This window comes from Primulina huaijiensis, chromosome 11 (genome assembly GCF_012295235.1).
Source record: "Primulina huaijiensis isolate GDHJ02 chromosome 11, ASM1229523v2, whole genome shotgun sequence".
NCBI lineage: Eukaryota > Viridiplantae > Streptophyta > Magnoliopsida > Lamiales > Gesneriaceae > Primulina > Primulina huaijiensis.
In genome coordinates this window covers 21,217,415-21,235,881 of record NC_133316.1, presented here as the reverse complement: position 1 = coordinate 21,235,881, position 18,467 = coordinate 21,217,415, and the positions used below count along the sequence as shown (strand labels likewise).

The 18,467-nt window shown below is 34.8% G+C and overlaps 3 protein-coding genes across 4 annotated transcripts; 2 read left to right on the top strand and 1 right to left on the bottom strand.

The window, feature by feature from the left end:
- Nucleotides 1-630: 630 nt before the first annotated feature.
- LOC140987902 (sucrose nonfermenting 4-like protein) lies at nucleotides 631-6,480 on the top strand. The gene is made up of 13 exons (XM_073456637.1): nucleotides 631-1,170; nucleotides 1,286-1,370; nucleotides 1,622-1,813; nucleotides 2,348-2,482; nucleotides 2,581-2,640; nucleotides 3,054-3,143; nucleotides 3,537-3,671; nucleotides 3,953-4,097; nucleotides 4,201-4,374; nucleotides 4,965-5,028; nucleotides 5,117-5,186; nucleotides 5,787-5,901; nucleotides 6,018-6,480. The coding sequence occupies exons 1-13, from the start codon at nucleotides 1,058-1,060 to the stop codon at nucleotides 6,113-6,115; spliced, it is 1,476 nt and encodes a 491-aa protein (XP_073312738.1). The 5' UTR covers nucleotides 631-1,057; the 3' UTR covers nucleotides 6,116-6,480.
- Nucleotides 6,481-11,623: 5,143 nt separating this feature from the next.
- LOC140987889 (zinc finger CCCH domain-containing protein 34-like) lies at nucleotides 11,624-16,801 on the top strand. 2 transcript variants are annotated; one of them, XM_073456615.1, is made up of 7 exons: nucleotides 11,624-11,963; nucleotides 12,075-12,220; nucleotides 12,763-12,828; nucleotides 13,867-13,986; nucleotides 14,101-14,430; nucleotides 14,574-14,903; nucleotides 15,805-16,801. In XM_073456615.1, the coding sequence occupies exons 1-7, from the start codon at nucleotides 11,870-11,872 to the stop codon at nucleotides 16,195-16,197; spliced, it is 1,479 nt and encodes a 492-aa protein (XP_073312716.1). In that variant the 5' UTR covers nucleotides 11,624-11,869; the 3' UTR covers nucleotides 16,198-16,801. The 2 variants fall into 2 exon arrangements, with proteins under 2 accessions (XP_073312716.1, XP_073312717.1); XM_073456616.1 differs by having other exon boundaries at nucleotides 11,625-11,963; nucleotides 14,586-14,903.
- A 559-nt stretch (nucleotides 16,802-17,360) lies between these two features.
- On the bottom strand, nucleotides 17,361-18,467 carry LOC140988476 (uncharacterized). The gene has a single exon (XM_073457484.1). It carries the CDS (start codon nucleotides 18,465-18,467, stop codon nucleotides 17,361-17,363), a length of 1,107 nt encoding a protein of 368 aa, XP_073313585.1.

Genomic DNA, 18,467 nt, shown 5'->3' with positions numbered 1-18,467 from the left:
ACTTTGAAAATAAATAAATTAGCAACATAATTAAATTTTATTCAAAAAAATAAAGAAATCATATTTATCTAATGACATGATAAAAATTACTTTCTCATCATTTGAAAGAAGAAATGATTAAGTTACTTAATTATAAATTATTATCTCCAATTACGTTGATAATTTGTGAAATTATTGGGTTTTTTCCCGTCAAATTATATCCAGAAAATGGAGCTACTTTCTCCCAAAATGAATTTATTCGATTTCTAAATATTTTCCTAATTAATTATTATGAGATAAATTCGTTAAATAACATCGGTCAATTCTTTTTTTAAGAAAATGACGTCCTCAAATACACTTGAGGATGTTATTTTCTTTAAAAAAGAGTTGATCGAAGTTAAAAAAAATTACCCCTTAATTATGGTACATTTGGGGTGTGAATAAGAGAATTCATGACAATAATAGGGGAAAATAAGAATTCATGTTAATATGAGGGGGACGGAAGAATTTACGATAGTACAGGGGAACAAATGAGAACCCGTGATAATATAAGGGGCTGACGATTAATAATCTGAAGGAAGAGAATGCTGACTTGGCAACACATCGGGGAATCTTATACTTTGATGTGGTGCGGGACCCAACTCACAATTTTTACACAAAATTTCCTTAAAAAATCGGGGATTTTAGGGTTAGGGATAAATTGATTCTCTGCCAAAAAAAATTCCCACTGGTTCATCCTCTAATTATACTTATCAAATGCTTCTCGATTTATGTATAAAGTTCTCATTTTAATTCTTCGTGCTTGCATTCACTAGCTGTTTCCTCCTCTAGTGTTCTTAGATTTTATCGTTCTTGATTTCGTTTTTAGACCTATTTCCGTATAGTCGGGGCTTTGTCGATTAAAAACAAAAAAGTGGTGCTTTACATCATATTGTGCTTCTGAAGGTGAATTTCGGCATTGTCGTTTAATTTGAGGGATTTGGTTCAACGGTGCTCTTGGAATTTGCAATCAATTGTTATTCGCTGTTGAAATTCCGATGCTGTTTTTTGGGGAAATTTTAGAAGTAATTAGGAGTTAATGTATCCTATTAACATGGATTTTGCGCCTGAAAGTGGAATGGTGTTGATACCCACGCGTTTCGTGTGGCGTTATGGTGGGAGAATTGTGTGTATCAGCGGCTCATTTACTGGGTGAGATTTTATTAGCGTTCAAAATTTTTGAATGATTGTTATTTAATTTGTTTCTCATCATTTGTGGGGTTCTGCGCTAAGCTATTTCTGTAATTTATGGTAATTTTTGCAAAAGGTGGACACAATGGCCTATGACTCCGGTCGAGGGTTGCCCAACCGTGTTTCAGACAGTTTGTAGCTTACCGCCCGGTTTTCACCAGGTTGGTGCTGTACTTCGGCTTTGTGGATCGAATTTTGTTGCCGTGCGGATTTACACAATTGCTCGTGAATTTTTTTTTCAGTGGGTAAACTAAGAAAAGATGTGTACTTCTTTGAAGAATTTATTTAGCTAGTTGTTGCATTGAAATTGGGATTGCACGTATTGCTTTTTAATTAATTGCAATTTTCCATGAATTTCATATTTGTTTGTTTGCTTGTGCATTTTAAATTATATAATGTTGCTTATTTCCAGTACAAATTCGTGGTTGATGGGGAATGGAGACATGATGAGCAACGACCTTTTGTCAGTAGTAACATTGGAACCGTGAATACAGTCCTCTTAGCTAGGGAATCTGATTACCTTCCTGCAATTCTAAGCCCGCAAATACCTCCCACTGGTCCCAGTTCCAGTATGGATGTAGATAATGAGACCTTTCAGCGTGTGGTATGCAGTTGCTGCTGACATCTTTCCTTTCATTCATGCTTGTTTCCAGTTACTATTTTTTGCAGATATAGGTTTGTAATATTGTTTGGATATCTTGGACAAATAATTTATTCATACCCATTTTCATTTGATAAAGAGCATATCTTCCTGATTTTTCTATTGTTCTTACCTTTTTTAGTTTTACATGTCGGGTGTGCATAGAAAAATCTTGAGAATGATGGTTTCTTTATTAGTTTCCATTTTTCAAACTGGGATATATTTTGATCAGTCATTACTGCAGATTTGACCAAATGGTTTTGGTGAACAAAAAATGTTTGAACACTTCCTATTTTGAATATTACAGTGTGGCATCTTAGTGAAATCGGCCACACCCATCTCCAATAATATAGCATACTAAGCATAGCATCAAAGTAAAACCAGCACACCCACCCCTCCTCCAAATATGTAGCACAGTTTGCATGGTATTGGTGGCTCATGATCAATTCATGCTGAAAGTTACAGGAGTGCCCCATCATAATAAATGTCTATCAACAGGTTCGACTGTCAGATGGTAATTCACCTGAGCCCTTTCCAAGCATATCAGATGCAGATTTGGAGATTTCTCGGCATCGTATAGCTGTGTTCATGTCGACACACCTGGCTTATGAGTTACTTCCTGAATCTGGAAAGGTCTGGATGACCCCACCCTTGTCTGTCCTAATGCTATTATTTTACATTTATTTCTTTTTCATTAAATTTTTATATTGATTTGTTTTACACGCTTGCAGGTTATTGCATTGGATGTTGAACTGCCTGTAAAGCAAGCATTTCATATTCTGCACGAGCAGGTATTTTTGACAATAATAATTGCTACGAAGTTAGGATTTGTGTTTTACCTGCAAAATAATTGTCACCACTTCTAGCATCATCAGCTTTTTTGCCATCATTTTTTTAAGAACACGAGACAGCGTAATGTTGTAAGTAGATGAAATGAGGATATCTGCTTGTAATATGTTCAAGTTCCTAAAGTATTCGATTTGAAATATGAGTTGTGACGAAGAATGGGGACTGTTTGTGTTTTCTTATCAAGGTCTGCTAAAATAAGTACCTCCACGTATGCATTTCTGTATGCTTATAGAATCAAGAGTACTTCGTTAAATCTTCCCATGTGATATTAGTATTTTGTTATTTATTACAATTTTTTATGTTACTTTCATTTTGATGCAAACACAACTCTTTTGAACAACCAATATCTTTCCAGGGAATCTCCATGGCGCCCTTATGGGACTTCTCAAAAGGCAAATTTGTTGGAGTCCTCAGTGCGTTGGATTTTATTCTCATTATGAGAGAGGTGTAAACCTCGTCTTCAGTATAAGGAATATAAATTATTATTACTCACTTCCGTATCCTCTACTATTCCTGAATTTACTCCCTACCCCAGTCCTTTTGCTTTTCAGTTGAGGTGAACTTATTTCTTGCATAAATCTTTTCTTAATTTTCATTTAAAAAGGTGAGATGTTAATATGTTCCATTGAAATGCATTTTTGGACCTCTTAAAGATTCAGTACAACCGCTTTTGTGCTACCCTTGTCTTGCTTTCTAAGTTGCTTGAAGCATAAAGAGGCTCGTTTTCAATTGGCTTTATTAAATTTCTTTATTGATAGGCTCACTTGAATAATATTTGCTGGTTATGTGCTCCAAACCTTTACATGCGCTGCTTTGATGTGTTCGATGTGGTTGGCAGCTTGGCAGCCACGGTTCCAACCTGACTGAGGAAGAGCTTGAGACACACACTATTTCTGCTTGGAAAGATGCGAAGTCATATCTCAATGGCCAACTTAATGGGCAAGGGAGTGCAGTTTCAAGACGACTCATACAAGTAAGTTTGGATATCTGTGTTGTATATGGATTTTTATTATACCTACGATAAAGAATAAATAAAAATGCTACTTTTGCCATTTACATCCCTGTGGTAGTTAATCTGATCATTCTTAAAAGCATGTCCAGGCATGCTTGTGGTCGTTCTGATATTGCCATGATTATCTGATCATGTAAATCATTGAACCAGCATTGGCATTTTATTCATTTGTTACATACCTTAGCCTGTAATTAGCATGTAGTCCATTCTTCTATGCTAATTTAATGAATGAGAGTTTTCAGGCTGGACCAGATGACAGTTTGAAGGAAATTGCCTTGAAGATTTTGCAAAATGGTGTTGCCACAATTCCCATTATTCATTCTCCTTCGGAGAATGCATCACACCCACATCTTTTACATCTTGCTTCTCTTTCTGGAATACTAAAATGTGAGGATATCGAATCATGCCTTTGTACTTTCGTGTATATATGAATATTACTGTTCAGGAAATGATAGAATTCCTGTCAATACTAACATGGGGTGTTTTACAGGTATTTGTCGATTTTTTAAACATTCCCCTAGTTCATTACCAGTTCTCCAAATGCCAATCTGTGCCATCCCTGTGGGCACCTGGGTTCCCAAGATTGGAGAGCCAAATCGCCGGCCATTGGCTATCTTGAGACCAAGTGCTTCACTTAGTGCGGCACTGAATTTATTAATTCAAGGTAACTAACTGACATTTTTCTGAAAAATTTCATTTTCTTATCACATACGAAATTAGTTTATACAAATATTTTCTTTATCGTGCTTATTGCTTTAAAATCTAAAGAATAATTTATAATAAAATTTACGTTTTATTAGCATGTGCCTCTTCTGATAATAATTAGTATCCTTTAACCTTTGTGTTCAACGGTATGATAAATTTCTAGCCATGTACAATGTGTTCCTTTCACAACCTTAGTGGGAAAATTTTCAATATTTTCTTGTGGCAGAATACTTAGCCTTGAAAATTAAGTCGAATTTTATAAGGTTATAAAATGCTCCAAACTGGTGTTCTAGAAGATTCATTTAATCTATAACTCTAAACATGATATCTCTTGGCTATAGATGGTTTAGTCACCGAATTTGTGGGCTCTCCATACAGCTTTTCCTGAGAAAAATTATAACTTCGTTAGAGTTCTTTAATGTATGTATGATATTTTGTGAAGTACGGAGAATGACAAAAAGTATCCCTTGTGATCTATTATTATGTTATATATTAGTGGAAGATTCCAGTTATATCTCTATGACTCCACCCTGTCCCTGTCTTGCGCAGCCCAAGTTAGTTCGATACCAATTGTGGATGATAGTGACTCGTTATTGGATGTATATTCTAGAAGGTTAGTAATGCAAACTGTTGTCCATGCTTATTTTATTTTTTAAAACATTTATGAATTGTCTATCTATTTGTATCTTGTTTTCCTCCAGTGATATAACTACCTTGGCGAAGGACAAAATTTACACGCATATTAATCTTGAAGAAACAACTATTCATCAGGTGAGTACTTCTATTACGTAGGCCACTTTCTGCTTTTGCAATGTAGAAGCCTTATATTCAACTATATATGGGATTTGAATTAGATCTTCATTGAAAGAAGCTACCTGGCAACAGAATTTAATTTTTTTGCCGTGGTATGGTGATAATCACACTCTTACATTAAATTAATTGCGACAAATAACATTAAATTAATTGCACTGAGATGATTTAGGAAAAAAAAATTAATTGCACTAAGAGGATTTAAAAATAATAATGCATTGAGTGGTTTTTTAGGCATCTAAATTCCCTTTGTTGAACTTCTTATCTCAAGTACATGCATACTGCAGCAAGCGGCCACGTATTCCCTTTTTAATATGATGCTAGATTTGCTCCTGGATGCACTGCAGTTCGTAAAAATGCTTGTTCGCAGATAATGCGAAGACCTGAAGCCAGATCTCCGAACTTTTGTTTCACTTGAATTGTCTTTTAGATCTGGATAGTATTGAACGAGTTTTTTTAGTTAGAAATTCCACGTATAAAGCTCATCACTGCCCTATATTTTAGTAGCATAATTCAGGTGATCTTTGGTATTATGATCACCTTCCGGCTCTCGAATTACAGGCATTGCAGTACAGAGACGATCCCTTTTCGACGTACGGGTACACCAACCAAAGGTGTCACATGTGTTTGCGGTCTGATCCTCTCCATAAGGTGATGGAGAGATTATCGGTTCCAGGTTGCTTGTCGTCTCTTGCTAAATATTTTCATGGAACATTCCTTTATTTTATTATGCATTTATAGATTACCCTAAGCACTTAGCTTCTTGTTTTACTGTTAATTCTTCATGTTCAGGCGTTAGACGTCTTGTTATTGTGGAAGCTGGAAGTAAACGTGTAGAAGGTATCATTTCCCTTGGTGATATTTTTCGGTTTCTTGTGGGTGGTGGTTAAACAAAGTCAGCAACAATAATTTCATTGATGGCATGTTCGTATATATACAATTGGATGCCTCGTCTTTCATCGCCTGGTTTTAAGTTAAATCAGCTGGAAAAACGAGTAATGTCATTCGAAACTGGGGTTTTCTCGATATTAGTGGTCTGCTTTACATTATCGGCAGCACAGAATTTAGTGAAAAAGAAAAAAATAAGGAAAAAGAGGGATGATTGAATCATTCGAATCTTTCTTTAATGTTTTATTTCTGGTATTACCATTGCTTTGGTTCTACAATGTTCATGTAGTGATTGATACTTTCTAGGTAACTTGGTTGACATGTAAAAGTGCAGTTATGGAAGAGTAAACCTCAATTATAACCTTTATTTACTTGATGTTGATATAAATGCACTTTGCGTGGTCATGGTACGAGTCGAGTAAAGGTCGATACCCTCGTATCTGAACAATTTCAAAGCAACTAGTGAGATCTCGATCAGCGACACCATCGAGCCAAAACTTGCCACACTTCCATATGTTTGCACAACTCTAAATTTAACTACTCGAAACTTAAGATAAAGTTACAGTGATAAATTACTTGCTTCAAAATGAAAGGAGAATCAACATAAGGAAGACCAACTTAATTATTTATAAAGATTCAAGAATTAACAGAAGCCCAATTTCACTAATGAAACTAAGCAGGTATTAGTGCCGTCATTTGGTTCTTGATGATACCCAAGCACCCCTGTCTTTCAGTATAAATAGTAAGGTTTTTGCAAACTGCAGGATGATAAGCTCGTGATAACAGAATCTAGTATCTGTGCAATTCTGCAGTTATACGTCGAAGGTCAGCATTTTATTCGACAATGGTAAACGCCTCTCACAGAAATAAAATAAATAAGTAGGATACTTTCTGGGGTGGGGATATGGATGGATTCATCCAACAGTTCACCTGAATCATAAGCAAAGCTGCTACACATTTTGTGATTAGTTATGAAGGAATTTGAGCCTGGATGATCGATGATGGATGCATTAGCCAATTCAGAATTAGGCAGTAGGAAAAATCAGGATAAAAATTTCAAAGGATCCTGAAAAAAGGAGATAAAATGATTTTTAAGATGTAAGATCCTGCCACTGGCATACAGAGGTCATCTGGTGGGATGTGGTTGTTTTTCTTGACAGTGTCTTCTGTATTTTTTAGTGATGATATTTCCTAAAGATGAGAAAATGAATCAGATCACACAGAAGAACTGTTATCGACCTTCTGCTTTGCTGATGTAAGTCAAGATACAGTGAAGAAAGTATTACCCGTGTCTTGCTTTTATAGGCAAATAAAAAAGATGAATGCTTGCAAGGAGAAAGTATTTTGACTGGAATGTGCTCCTATACCTGCATAGCAGCATCTAAAATCGTTTGTCACATCAGGATAAACATTAGAAACTGGTCTTGGAAATATAAATTGATTGACAAGAGCCGTAGGATTGATTAATCGGAGGAAAAAAAGATAGAGAAGCCGCGAAATTCATTATTTTGTTGACCAAGTCCCTCGACTTGGACGGTTTACACTATTTGATCCCTAAGATATTTTTCTTTTTTACAATGGTCCCTAAGATTTAAAATTATTTTACTATCTTTCCAAAGAATATATTAAACATAGCTATACAAATACAATCATCTCTATTTTAAATATTATATTAAATTAATTACCAGTATAATTTTTTTTATAAAAAAATTTATTAATTGTAATGAATAAATTATTTTACTAATACAGACTAGACATTTATTATTTTTTTATTTATATTTATTATTATTATTATGAAACAAGGAAAGAACCCATTGGGCCAGAGCCTATTCCTACGGAATTTTAAATCAGCGCCTTATGGGCTTGGCTGGGCTGGGCTGCGTTAAAGGCAAGTCTGGTCACTAATTAATTGCTAAATCTTTCAAAACTCATCTGTACAGGTTCAAATACTTTTTAAGAGTAGCTCAAACATGAAGGGAAAAAATATAATTGTAAATCTTCTACGATAAAAATAAATGTAAGTAGTTTTGCAATAATTATGTAAAAAAAGGTTGGGAAAATTGAAATTTTTCATCTAGTATGTTTCTTATTTTGCAGTTTTGGTCTTCTTTGTAAATTGTCAAATGCGAATCTTAGTAATATATCTTTCAATTGTTCACAATTTTAATGGTTTTGATCTAGAACGTTGATGTTGACACCACATCAACATCATTTGTACTAAGATTGAACTTTGACAGCAAAGAACACTGAACACCTACCCGCAAATTTAAAAACATGTAAAAAGAAGACAAAATTTCAGAAAATGACATGATCAGATAACGCGGGATGTGTGTTCATANCACTGCCTTAAATTTTAATAAATTTAAGAAGCATAATATTAAATGCGTTTACAAAAACGTCTGCTCAGACGACACCAGCACAAGTGAAAAGTCAAAGCAGCACCGACGAGATAAACTGGACCCATCTTGCTTTTAATTTGGAAGAAAATAAAAAACCAGAGTAGAGTTTAATTAGTCATTATTCTTTGTATATTTGAGGAGAAAAAGCTTTTAGGTTGCATTTGGAAATATGTTGAAATGTATTTTTGTTATTTAGATAAGCGATATCATAAACTTCAGAATATTTTGTTTCTTGTTTATATGGTATTTATGTCAATTATGTGATGAATTTCAAAATTCATTTAATAATGATGTCATTTGAAATCTATTGTATTTTATATAACTAATGTGTAAATAAGTAGTTAATGTATTTAAGATTTGATTGTTTACGATAAAGATTAGAATTGAAATACATGGATTTGAAATTATTACATGTTAACCTTAATTCTTTAGTACATGAACCACTTTTGTTTAATTGTTTGAACCAAACGTGTCGTAACAAGAACAATATGATTAATTAATAATTATGCTACCCAATTATGATACGAGTTTTATGAGGACGATAACAATATGATTATGAAATTTAAAATTCATTAATTGTTTGAATTCATCCAAACAAATAAATGAATTTGAAATTATCAACATCAAGTTTATCATAATGTAACATTCTAGAGCTTATAAGTAATTTTTTTATTAGTTTAATATATCAATATAGGATATTTGTAGCGTTGCCGATCCCTTGACCAGCCGAAGTCTATGGCGACCCACTCTAGACGAATTTATCTCACTTTTTCCGATGATAGCTTTTTTTAGGTCGTTCTTTCTGATACGCTGACTTTCAACTAGAGCATAAATGTTAAATTATAAACTCAAAAAATGTATCATTCCCAAAAACTTGCATATTAGTTAATGTAGCCTTCTCGAGCTTATAAGTAATTTTTTTATTAGTTTAATATATCAATATAGTCAATGTATGTATGTATGTATGTATGTATGATTAAATTAAGTTAAATTAAATTAAAGCATTAATGGAGGAAAGACCCGAAGATATGCTAGCAATAATGACAAAATATACAAGGCGCCGACGCATGCATGGTTTTCCGAGAGAGAGAAGGCAATGTGCCGCTGCTCGCATTCAATGATGATGATGGTGATGAAATTATACTACATTATTATTATTATTATTATTATTATTATTATTATTATTTATTGTGTTATTTTACAAATTATATTTATTGACAAATGTATTTTATTTCGATTTACATATTAAAAATATAATTAAATTCCAAAAGCATCCATATCTTGACAACGTATGGACATATTCGGAGAAGATATATTCTTTATTAATATTAGCATTATTATTATTATTATTATTCAGTAATATGTCTAAATAAATATCAATTAAAATTATTCTATGCATATTTTTTACAAATATTAACAAGTATTATATCATAATGATAGGCAGTAAAATTTAACGTTGCGTAATTATATTACTAATATATATTAATAAACATAGTTTATATTATCCAGGTAAAATTATTAAGATTACTTAATCTCATACATCGTACTCCAATGAAATATCATGACTCACGTTCTAAATCAATTTTTTTTAAAAAATAATAATAATATATTTCCTGAAAAATTATTTTTATTATAATAAATGTTTATGTTTTTAGTACAATTTTATAATTTCAAAAGCGTTTCAAAAAGTCAAATGAAAGAAGAAAATATTTGAATTTAATTTAAGACTCTGGATTTTTTTTGCTTCTTTGTCATTTTGATATTTTATAATATCAAAATTCAGTTTTAGTCATGTATATTTCAATTAGAAGTGCTGATGTAGCATTATACAAGTCAACGTTTCGTCGGTGTTACATTAAAATCATATTAGAAAAATGACTAAAATCATAAACAAAAAAACAAATATAACAGATTAAGACTGAAATTTGACAACATAGAATATTAGAATCATATAAAAAAATGCATTTTATATAAGACCAAAAAAAATCACAAATTTCCCACAAATTTGTAACATGAGGAATTATCATCACATGCATATATTAAAAAAAAAAAAGATTCGATGTAGATGAAACCATGGAATATAGGCTTTTATTATTAATGGGGCCACAAAAGAATTTGTTGTACAATTGAATCTTCTAAATTTCGAATGGGATGTAAAAATCTTTTATTCATTTCCTCCGCCAATAAAGTAACACGAGAGTGATACCTTGTTCCAAAGCAAATCATTTACTTCAAAAGCATACGATTCAGTACACATATCAAACGCTTTATATCAAAAATTCCTTCAAAAATATTATCGACTTGAACCCACACAAGCAGTCGTTGAATCACATTTCACGAACAATTATTCGAAGCTCGCCTCTAAACATATGTTCTTTCGAGACAAACTCGAACTTTTTATTTCTTGTATTTGAGTAACCAAATTCGAGAATTTTTTTTTATTCATCGTTATTTTTGTTGGGTTGCAAAAATTGCTTCTACTACATCATCATTATTTATTTGTAAATAAACTCTTCATATTCGAGTTTGAGTAACATCTCGAGAATTTAACATAAATCAACTTTATGTAATTGCTTTTATTTTAAAAAATTTAAAAATAAACATGGATTATTAGATATATGGGTCAAAATTAAATTAAAACATAAAAATTACTTTTTACGCTAATAGTATTACTTTTTATTGTGAATACAGTAAGATTGACTCGTCTCATAGATAAAAGTTCGTAAAACCGTCTCATAAAAAACCTACTTTAGAAAAATATAAATCTTATAGTTTTAATTTATTCTCGGTGAAAAATTATTAAAATAAATATGGGTTATTAGATACGAGGGTCAAAATTAAATTAAAACAAGGGAGGCCGAATCAGTCTTTTCGCACCATTGAGTAAGCGAGTGACATCCATCATGCGTGAGATTACTGTTAGGTACACATATTTGGCGCGTCATAAAACTGACCAAACAAACAATGAAAAAAGAAAAGTATTTTTTAAGAAAACGGAATTTTTTTTAATTTTATTAAAAAAAAAAAAGGGGACACACAAAAAGTGCACAAAAATCACACACACACACACACCACACACGCAGTGTGTGAGATATATAAAAGGCAAGTGAGTACCCAAAATATCACTTCCAAAGCCCCTTCTCTCTCTAAAACTATCGAATTCCATTCGATCAAACCGCCTCTCTCTCACACAATCACACACACTTCTGTGTGATTTGTATCTATACACTCGTGTATATACCCAAGTTCTTGCATTATCTCAGTGAATTCCTTCCTTTCATTGCGAAATATTTGTGTTGTACTTGTGTATTTATACCTTTTTTTCCTGTATATTTTAGAGGTAGTGTGTGTTTGCGTATGGAAAGGTACAGTGGAATCCAGGCAATGGAAGGGGTACCGGGGGAGTCGGTGGGGGAATGGGTGGCGCCGGGAGGAGAAACTGGGCTTGAAGGCGGGTTACATTTGCATTTCATTTGAATTTCATATGAATTTGAGTTCCATTTTACTAAATGGAGCATTTTTTTTGTAATGTTGACGAGTTGAGGTTGATATTTGAATGCAGAACCTATATGGCAATCGAGGCTTGGCGGTGGGCCCCCATCGTACCCTGAGAGGCCTGATGATCCCGATTGTATTTATTACTTGAGGACTGGATTCTGTGGATACGGCAATAGGTGTCGGTTCAATCATCCCCGTGATCGTGGCGTGGTAAAATCCCCAGCTTTTTTTTGAGCTGTAGGATTCTGTTTTGACTTTTTGATGCACTGTTTGTGTGATCATTGTCTCTAAGATTGAAATTTATTGATGTTTTGTGCCGATTTGTTGATAATTTTAGTAAAAATGTTGTCTTTCCTGTGTTGCTTTGATTATAGTTGTAGTCTTGAAATAGATAATGATAAAACTGTTTCAAGTATGCATTGATTTTAATGGTAGGCGTCCAGTGAAATATTTATGGCAATGAATGTACACAACCGGTCTTTCTTGTTTCAGAGGTGTTTATATTGTTTTGATTTTGATGAAACAGAAGTAGATGAGATTGAGAAAAACGTTTAAATCATAATGATCACTCTATTCTGGTGCACATTCATTGAGTAGAATAGTGGAATTTCGTATGGAATTGGTGGTAATTTTAGTAAAACTGGAGTATTTCTTGTTTAAGTGAGGTTGTGATGGTTTTGACTTATTATAAGATTCTACCGATGAAATGAATCGATAAAATGTTGTTTATTTTGTTTTTTTACTAATTATAGGCAATGGGAACTATGAGGGCTGGCGGAAGTGAACATCCAGAACGCTTTGGGCAACCTGTCTGTCAGGTCTACGATTGTTTGCCTTTGGTTTTCAGCTTTGAAATCACCATGTTTATGAAACTAAGCTGAAATATATTCAGATATATACTTACTTAAATTTGGTGCAATATGTAAACTGCTAAATGATATAGAACATACATCTAAGTGCTCTGTATTACATTTTGTACTTGATGTTTTTTATGGTTGCTTGATGTTTTGGGAATTTCAGTTTCTTTTATTGTGCTGCCTAACTATAAATTTGTCTTCTTGTTGGTTCTGGAAAGGTGAGTTTCTACTGGTTGGTTGGGCATTCGTCTTTTTTTGATTTGTTGGTATTGTGGTATATCAAATTAGCAACCACATGGTTGTGTCCATTGTGTCATTTTTATATTTATGGATGCTGCACGTTGGCACGACATCATATTTTTTATGTTGGAAACATATCAGTTGCTTAGATCGTTATCCTGTTCCTGTCTTTTCTTGGTTGACAGTTTTCTTTATTGATCAATGGTTCTTCGTCTTCTTGCTATCTATTATCATCCTCTTGTTTCGTTTGATCCTATTTGCAAGTCCATAAGTTACTCTTGTTCTTTATTTATTTTTAATTTAAAAGTTTACTCTTTCCTGTCCTGTAAATTGATTTCGTTGTTGTAATATATGCCAGAATAAAAAACAAATACCTGCTACATTTTCTCTCGTATTTGATCAGTTTGTTGCCGTCATACATTTATTATGGCCTTACCATGCTGGATCAAACTAGAATCTGTCAATGAAACTTGTCGTGACTAAGGTCCATCGGCAATTATTTAGAGTTGGCCCTTTTTTTATGATGAAAATGAGGATATCTTATTACTTTCTTATGGCTGCATGACCTGCCATATTCCTTTGTTACTTATTTTAGATTTGTAATGTAAAAGTTTCCATCCTAAGATTTTTCTGTTTTTGTTATTTTATTTGTAGTTGTTAAAAACAAATAAAGAAGTTGATCGCCTTCGTACGAATTTTATTGTAATTATTCTACTCATACTGAAGTTTATACCAACACTATTTGCACCAAATTTGTAGTACTACATGAGGACGGGAATGTGCAAATTTGGTGCATCCTGCAAGTATCACCATCCAAGGCATGGAGTTGGTTCTTCAGGTCCAGTGACACTGAATTTTTATGGATATCCCTTGCGACCGGTTAGGCACCTTGAAATATATTGGCTTTTTCATATTTTTGTTCCGTCTTTTATGATTTCATTTTAGATAATGTTTCACTAACTATCCAGGTGTCTCGTTGAGTTTTTGCTGCAGGGAGAAAAGGAATGTTCATATTATGTTAAAACAGGGCATTGCAAGTTTGGTGTTACCTGTAAATATCATCATCCTCAACCAGTTGGTATCCAAGTGCCAGAGCGAACCCCTGGTCCAGGATCTTTGGCTGCTCCAGCAGCTGTGCCCACGCCTGCAGTTTATCCAACGTTGCAGCCTCCTATTCATTCTTCTCAACAATATGGGGTAATTTCAGGCAACTGGCCAGTAGCCAGGCCACCCATACTTCCTGGTTCTTATGTTCCTGGAAGTTATGGTCCCGTGCTCCTTCCTCCAGGAGTTGTTCCTGTCTCTGGTTGGACACCTTACCCCGTGAGTGTAGATGAAACTTTTTGCCTCTTCTTTTTTCCTTCTTGAGCACATGTTTACCTATCTTGAGGACCGTTTTAAATGCTTTTATTCCATTCTAACTACGACGGTTTTAAATGCTTATGTTTCATGCTAACTAGTAGAAGTGCATTGGACAGGCGCCAATTAGCCCTGCGGGCTTCCCAAGTACCCAACCCTCTGGCGGTACAGGCACAATGTATGGGATCACCCAGTTATCTCCTCAGGCAACCACATACACCGGACCATACCTTCCTGTTACTTCGTCGGCTGGTCCCTCAAGTAGCAGTCAAAAGGAAAATGCATTTCCAGAAAGGCCTGGTCAACCAGAATGCCAGTACTATTTGAGGACAGGGGACTGTAAATTTGGATCTACTTGTAAATATCATCATCCACCTGAGTGGAGTGCACAAAAAACAAGTTTTATGCTAAGTCCAATGGGTCTACCACTACGCCCAGTAAGCATTTAGCTCTATTTTTGTCAATCTAATTTACCAATAATTATATATGAATGTGTTCTTAATTTTCTATTGCATACAGCCTTAAATGGGCATCTTCTTTTTGACCTAGTACCTGCTCTAAACGAAGTATAACATGCTATGAGTGCAATTATAACATACTATCAGTGCATCGCTCAGTTCTAAATTGGCAAATAATTATATAATCATCGTGATTCTTTATGCTTTTTTAGATTCAATTTTGCCTTTTTCCAGCGAGAACATTATGGTTTGGACATTATTCAAATTCTCCTTGATTCCTTAGAACTTGACAGATCAGTACTTAAGTATCTTGATATAGAACAGAAACTTTGAGGAATGAAACATTTCTTTATTTCCTTTGGTTATTTTACCGGATAAAATAGCAAATTTTTTGATGCTAGTAATTTGAAGCTTGTAAGTACCTGTTAATTGTGACCTCTTCTGGCTCTGTGGAATGAATTATTGCTTGATTGAAAGTATTGGCTTACAAAACTGTAACTGTTACTTGTGGGGGAAAAGTTGGGTGTCATTGAATTACAGTGATTACAACAGTAGTGGTGAAAATATTTTTACTGCTATTAACTGTCAGCATTTCAAATAATCGGGTGAGTAAAATTTGTGTGGGACAGTTTGATTGGGTGATGCATGAGTTTGTGCCAGAATTAGAAGGGTTGGATTTGTTTCTAGATATTTTTCTATCAAACGTCCGAGATTGAGTAGGCATATGCTCATAGCTTTTCATAGCTTGGAGTTGTGGGGTACCCATGTCCATCGATTTTCTTCAACTTTGGTTACGATTTTGGACTTGTGATTCCATTCGGTTGTATGGTCGTTACTGAGACTTGTACCTTACCTTTCGTATTCCTCTCATCATTTTCAGGGAGCACCACCATGTCTGCATTACGCACAAAATGGAGTCTGCAAATTTGGCCCCTCGTGCAAATTTGATCACTCAATGAGAACCTTGAGTTATAGTCCATCTGCTTCCTCTCTAACTGATATGCCTGTTGCACCTTACCCTGTGGGATCAACAAATGCAACCCTGGCTCCATCATCTTCGTCATCAGACCTGAGGCCCGAATTACTTTCTGGTTTCAGTCAAGATGCCTTTTCAGCACAGATGTCATCTATGAACAGTTCAAGTGCCTCAGTTGGTTCAATGTTCTCAAAAACAGAGCATGTTCCTCAACCAAGTGTTCGTCAATCTGGAACGAGTTCTATCTCTTCAAGTGGTAGCACAAGTCAGGGAGGTGAGATTCGCACATCAAGATAAACAGAAGGGCCAACTCGTCCGATCTTCTCTGTCACAAAGCAGATGTGATTTATTGGTGCAAATCCACTTCAACATCCATCCGTGTTCATAATATGATCACCGGACTTCAATTTCCATTAGAAAATAAAGTCATCACACCCCCCAAAAGATCTTGCAAGACCATATTTTTATCCTTTTCACCTAGTCTCTTCAATAACAAATAAAACGAACATCCTCCTTTTAGGCATTTGTCAGCACTGCTCCATTTTTTAATCTTGTCGTGTCTGTTTATGATATCTTTTTCAGAAAGGAAAAGATACATTCCTCACCACTTCCACGTTGATTTAACCTTCTTCGCTATTCTCTCGTCCATTGATCTCTTCGTTAAAAGATCATCCCAAATTGAATGGGCATGCATCTGTTTTGGTTCTCTTTCTGGGTCTGGGGCTTTGCAGTGGAAGCGATGCGATTAACTTGGAGAATGACAAGGCAAATTTATAATGCCTGTTCATGTAAGATATGTAGTTATATTGTCTGAATTGCTTGAATACTTCTGACTATATATTTATGACCAATACATGAAACTGTATAGAAAATCTTGAATTTGTTGACTATTGTTCATTTACATCTGAAGTTGTCCATGGGATTATGTTACTGATACAAGTACGTATTCTAATGCAATACATTGCATTAGAAAACCCTTCATGACTTATTGTCGGAACCTGTAAGAAAATCCTTATTCAATGTTATTTACGTAGATATAAATTTATGTTAATAGATACTATCAAGTTCCACATTTTATGGTTAATTAATATGATAACTACAAGTTCCTCAATTTAATAAGTTATACATTTTAAAATTTCATGTGCATGATATATCGATCCGGGACACTTGTAAATGTGTTGATGATCATAGATTAATTGTACGATCTTAATTCTACAAATTAGTATAGCATGTACGTAAGAAAATGTTGTTATTTAATTAACTGGTTGCAAGGGTAGGATATGTCACATATGATAATATTATAGCAAGCTTGATCGATAAAACCCTACTTAATTTTGACACAATAAAGTGATTAACAAATACAATGGTAATAACATGAGAAGATGAGAAAATTATATCAACTTCAAGAACTTATACATGTAAAATCTCGTTCACTAATTAACCCTCGATGCCTTCAAATCTCAAAAGAGTGGGTAGCCCAAGTCCACAAAAGAAGGAAACATAGACGAGCAACCACTTGGTGCATCAGATTCAGTACCAGCACTCGTACTGGTTGGAATGTTCGTCATCGGAAAAACTGGATTATTTTCACAATCAATAAATGGATTATTCATGTGATCAGCTCCCATATTTGACAAAGGGTTATTTATCATGGCTGAAAGCTCACAGTTGGAACCCAACCCCTCCCATGACTGTATTTGATCACAGTCCAGGAATCCATAACCCATGTGATCATCACAGTTTGAAAAGTTTTCAGGGTTTTCAAGATTCCAGTATCCCATCGTTTCAATATCTCCAATCCTGGATTCATCAGAAAGAAGTGCATTGCTGTAGCTTTCATCACACGGGTGATTAATGTTGGACTTACCGGATGAAAAACTCAAGTTCGGGCTGATTATTATTTGTCCCTCGGAAGAGCTGGAAGGATTCAAGTACTTGTTGGGAACAATGCAATCTAGATATCCAGAATTTGAGTCCGATGTGGAGAGGTTAAAGACAGTGCTGTATTCATCATGATCATTACGTGGTGAAGAAGTTTCATGGGAATGACATGCGTCTGCTTCCGATTGGATTGTATGATTGATCATGCTGCAGGCATCAGGCTGAGTACAGGGGGCGGAATGGTTTGCGTTGGCTTCAGATCGTCTGTTCCGGGATGATGATTGGTGAAAAAGGTTCTGAAGATTATGATCAAAAGGGCTCACATTTAGGGAGTGGAAATAGTTTGTTTGATCTGAGTATATGAAATTTGTTCTTGCTTGAGTGCCTCTCATCGAGAGGGCCGCCCTATCATAAGCCAATGCCGCTTCCTGTGCAGTATCAAAAGTCCCTAACCAGTGTCTTTCCTTGGTAGTAGGGTCCCTTATCTCCGCCGCGAATCGGCCCCAGGGACGCCGCCTGACTCCGAGGTACCGCCCCGGTTCCGCAGGCTTCTTCCGGCCCCGACGCTCATTCGGCTGAGACAGCGCGGCTGTGTTGCGTTGGAGCAATGTGAAGCCCGTGTTAGTGAGAATGGGTTCAAAGAGAGGGAAGGGTATAGTTTCTGGGGAGGGTTTTGGGTGTGACAT

Coding starts and splice junctions, on each gene's coding strand:
- LOC140987902 (XM_073456637.1), top strand. CDS start 1,058: ATGTATCCTATTAACATGGATTTTGCGCCTGAAAGTGGAATGGTGTTG. Junction 3,672..3,952: donor TTTCAAGACGACTCATACAA/GTAAGTTTGGAT, acceptor GAGAGTTTTCAG/GCTGGACCAGATGACAGTTT. Junction 5,187..5,786: donor AAGAAACAACTATTCATCAG/GTGAGTACTTCT, acceptor CTCGAATTACAG/GCATTGCAGTACAGAGACGA.
- LOC140987889 (XM_073456615.1), top strand. CDS start 11,870: ATGGAAAGGTACAGTGGAATCCAGGCAATGGAAGGGGTACCGGGGGAG. Junction 14,431..14,573: donor CTGGTTGGACACCTTACCCC/GTGAGTGTAGAT, acceptor AACTAGTAGAAG/TGCATTGGACAGGCGCCAAT. Junction 14,904..15,804: donor TGGGTCTACCACTACGCCCA/GTAAGCATTTAG, acceptor CATCATTTTCAG/GGAGCACCACCATGTCTGCA.
- LOC140988476 (XM_073457484.1), bottom strand. CDS start 18,467: ATGTCACACCCAAAACCCTCCCCAGAAACTATACCCTTCCCTCTCTTT.